Source organism: Tupaia chinensis, unplaced genomic scaffold (assembly GCF_000334495.1).
Source record: "Tupaia chinensis unplaced genomic scaffold, TupChi_1.0 Scaffold143622_1, whole genome shotgun sequence".
NCBI classification, from domain to species: domain Eukaryota; kingdom Metazoa; phylum Chordata; class Mammalia; order Scandentia; family Tupaiidae; genus Tupaia; species Tupaia belangeri.
Genome location: NW_006203470.1, coordinates 323,309 through 326,832, shown reverse-complemented (window position 1 = coordinate 326,832; position 3,524 = coordinate 323,309). Strand labels below are relative to the sequence as shown.

The 3,524-nt window shown below is 62.3% G+C and overlaps 1 protein-coding gene across 1 annotated transcript in view; it reads right to left on the bottom strand.

Moving 5' to 3' along the window:
- Positions 1-607: 607 nt before the first annotated feature.
- LOC102468154 (zinc finger protein 775) overlaps positions 608-3,524 on the bottom strand; it is a 20,721-nt gene continuing 17,804 nt past the window's right edge. Inside the window, 1 exon segment of the mRNA XM_027766665.1 lies at positions 608-1,367. Coding sequence (XP_027622466.1) covers positions 736-1,367 — 632 coding nt within the window. The 3' untranslated portion in view covers positions 608-735.

Here is a 3,524-nt window from a genome sequence, read left to right as displayed (position 1 = left end):
TTTGCAAGTGCACATTTTCCATGAACTTCTCAAAGACCCGTGTGTACATGGTTCCCATCCCTCTGTGCCCCTGGGGAAGCGTGAGCACCAGAGAAACGGGGCCAAGAGTCTTCCTCTATGCCCACTCCAGAGAGCAGCCCAGCAGAGGAAGGAGACACACGGCGCCCAACAAAAGCTACTCGGACCCGCAATGGACAAGCGATGGCACGGCCCTCACCTTATCAGACAGCTGGACCCTACACCTTTCCAGGGAAGAGGAGGGGTCCTTACCCACAACTTACAGCTGAACAAACTGAGACATGAGTGCAGGTGCCAGGAGGCCGGGGACTGCGGAAAGAGGCCCTCTCCAAGTGCACTGGTGACCCGCTAGCATGGGGGACAGGAGCAGCCCCACCCCACCCCCGCCCCTTACATGAATAATCAACACAGAAGCCCGCTGGCCCTCACCACCCCCAAGCCTGAGGGCGCTGGGCAGCCCTGCTCAGCAGGGGTCTCACCTGCTCAAGCCGGGATGAGCTGGAGGAGGAAATGCAAGGCAGGGGCCCCAGCCTGCCCTGTGCCACAGGCTGGAGCGAGCGGCGTGGGGGAGGGCGGGGAGGGTGTCGTGGGGTAGTGCGGGAAGGGAGCGGCCTGGGCCTGGCAGCAGCCCCACCTTCAAGACCCCAAACCTGTCCGCCCCCTCTCCCGGTGTCGGATCCAGAGAGGGGGCCGTGGCCCCGCACCAGCTCCAGGGTGTCAAAGCACGCGGCCTAAATGGGTTGCCTGAGCCTCCGGGCCGTGGCCGTGGCTGCGCTGGTGGGTCTTGAGCGAGCCCTCGCGCGCGAAGCTCTTGCCGCAGCGCGGGCAGAAGTAGGGCCGCCGCTCCCCAAAGACGCCGGGACGGCGCGGGTGCGGCGCGGGCATGCGCGCGTGGGTGCGCTGGTGGTTGAGCAGGAAGCGCGGCTCCCGGCAGCAGCGGCCGCACTGCGCGCACTGGTGCGGCTTCTCGCCGCTGTGGATGCGCTGGTGCGTGAGCAGGTTCTGCTTGAGGCTGAAGCAGCGGCCGCACTCGGGGCAGGGGAAGGGCCGCTCCCCGGTGTGCGTGCGCTGGTGCACCTCGAGGTTGTGCTTGACGCTGAAGGCCTTGCCGCACTCGGGGCACACGAAGGCGGCCGCGCGGCCCGCCCCGGCGTGCGCTTTCTGGTGCCGCACCAGGCTGGGCTGCTGCGAGAAGGTCTGGCCGCACAGTGGGCAGCGGTGGGGCTGCTCCTCGGTCGGGTGGTGGATGACCAGGCCGCGCTCGTCTCCCAGGCCCTCCTCCCCGTCCCCTGCAGGGGACCCGTCCCCGGAGGACGCCAGCTCGGTCATGGGAGCTTCCAGCTGCAATCACCAGCCCCTAGGAAGGCAGAAGCAGAGAGAGGGGTCAGGGGGGACAGGAGGGTCAGCCACCCCCATTCCCTCACCCCCACCCGCGCCTGGCTGAGGACTCTCACCTCCCACAACCTCCAGCATTCACCCACTTTTGCTCCACCAAAGTTCCCCCATAGGGAATTACTGCCCTTCTCTACCCTTTAACCACAGCCTCCCCTCCTTTCAGGCTTTTCTCAAGTGTCACCGCCTCCTAGAAGCCTTCCTGACCTCTCCATGCATTCCTTGAACCATGTGGCCCAGCCCTATAGACCTCACTCATCCCAGTGCATGAAGGTCAGTCCCATGCCTCTGTCTGTAGCCCTCCCTGGCACAGTAAGGAAAAAGCTGGAGCCCTGTGCCTGCCCCTCGGCAGGGAGTAAATGCCAATGGACAATGTTCAGAGGCTCTTGGTGTTTTAAGTTACACTTCTAGGTATGTCTTATCTCCAACCATGTTTTCAAGGAAGGGGTTAGGGAGGTGCACCCCCAAGCCTAGAGGCAAGGGTAGGATGGCCCGTGCCCTATAGCAAAAAAAATAAATAAATAAATAAATAAAGCTTCAAACAAGAAACAAAACCCTGTAAACTTGAAAGTGACCTCGTTGTTAAACATTAAAGACAGCAGCTCTTTGTTTATCAAAATGAGTTTAAAAGGTTTGCAAGTCACTGAACCCAGTGAGCTCCCTCGTGGCAATCCCACCAGCAAGCCTGCTCCCCCCTCACCACCGCTGAGCAACAGCTCCCTGCTCAGTGCTCAGCGCACAGGGCACACCCCAGCACCCAGTTCCCTTCACACTCGTCCCCCAGGGCAGTGTTCCTCGTCACTGTTTCTCTCCATCCTCACAATAGCCCTGAAGGAGGGCCATAGCAGGGTTATTAAGCCCCATTTTATAGGCAGGGAAACTGAGGCTTGTTGAGACCAACATACTTGCCCAAGGTCACACAGCAAGGTGAGCCTGGACTAGGCCCTAACTCTCCTGCTTCTCTGTAGAAAGCTCTTTTCAATGTACTAGCTGCTCAACAACTGAACACCCCTCAGTGTGCGTGCGTGCATGTGCACGCGCGCGCGTACACACACACACACTCAGAGTACCGCCGCCACTCAGGCCACTGCAGAGTCAACTGTTCTCAGAGGGCCACTTCTCCCGTAGGTCACTGTCTCTGGCCATCACTGCCATGCCCCACGAAGGCCAAGTACGGGTTCCCCCAGGACACTGAGGCCTCTCCATCATTCCCCATCCCCATCAGGGAGCTTGCTGCTGGAGGCCTTCTGCACACCTCCAGCCTCAGTCAATCTGTCTGCAGAATGGGGTCTCAGAAACACCCCTTCCCACTCACCCTTACCCTCCTGCCACAGCCAAATAGACACCCTAGGGCAGGAAACCGGTATCACTCTGGATAGACCCCACCCACTCACAAGTCTCTCCCCAGGCAGCTGCACTGACCAGTCTCGGCCTGGCCCTGGCCCAGGGCAGCACCCCCACTCTCCCAGCTGCGCTATCCGAGGCCCCGCCCTCTGCCGAGAGGGTCCCAGGACACACTCACAGCCCCGGCTGCTGCGCCCAGCTCCTGGCGTCTCCAGCCGCGGCTCTTTCCTCTGGAGTCTACACCGCCCAACGCAAACACCGCAAACACGGTAACTCCCGCAGCGACTCCACCGCTCCTGCTCCCCCGCCCCGTGAAGACTGCAAGCCGCCTGCAACGTGGTTTTCATCAAATAGCCGCCTTAATCCAAAGGGCCAGCCCCACCCCAGCCGCCCCCCGCGCACAACCTTGCCAACTCCTGGGGGCCGAGCGACGCTGGGGAAACCGTAAACTCTGTCGCAAACCCCCCGACCCCACGAAAATGCGTAGGCCTCCCCCCTGCCGCAGCAACCCGCCCCGCCCGGCTCGAGCCCTAGCTCCCTGAGGACGTTCAGGCAACCCACCCCCCGCGCTCGCAACGCCCCCCGCGGAGCCTCGCACCCCGGGATAAATACGTAATTAAATCGCAGCGCTCCCGCTCCCGGAAAGGGCCTGCGCGGCTCCGGGAAAATACGGTAGCGCGCCCGCAGTGACCCGCCCCCAAGGGTCCGGCACCGGCCTGGATAAATACGGTAACCTCGCGCCGCGGCCCCAGCCTGGGCCGGCGGGGGAC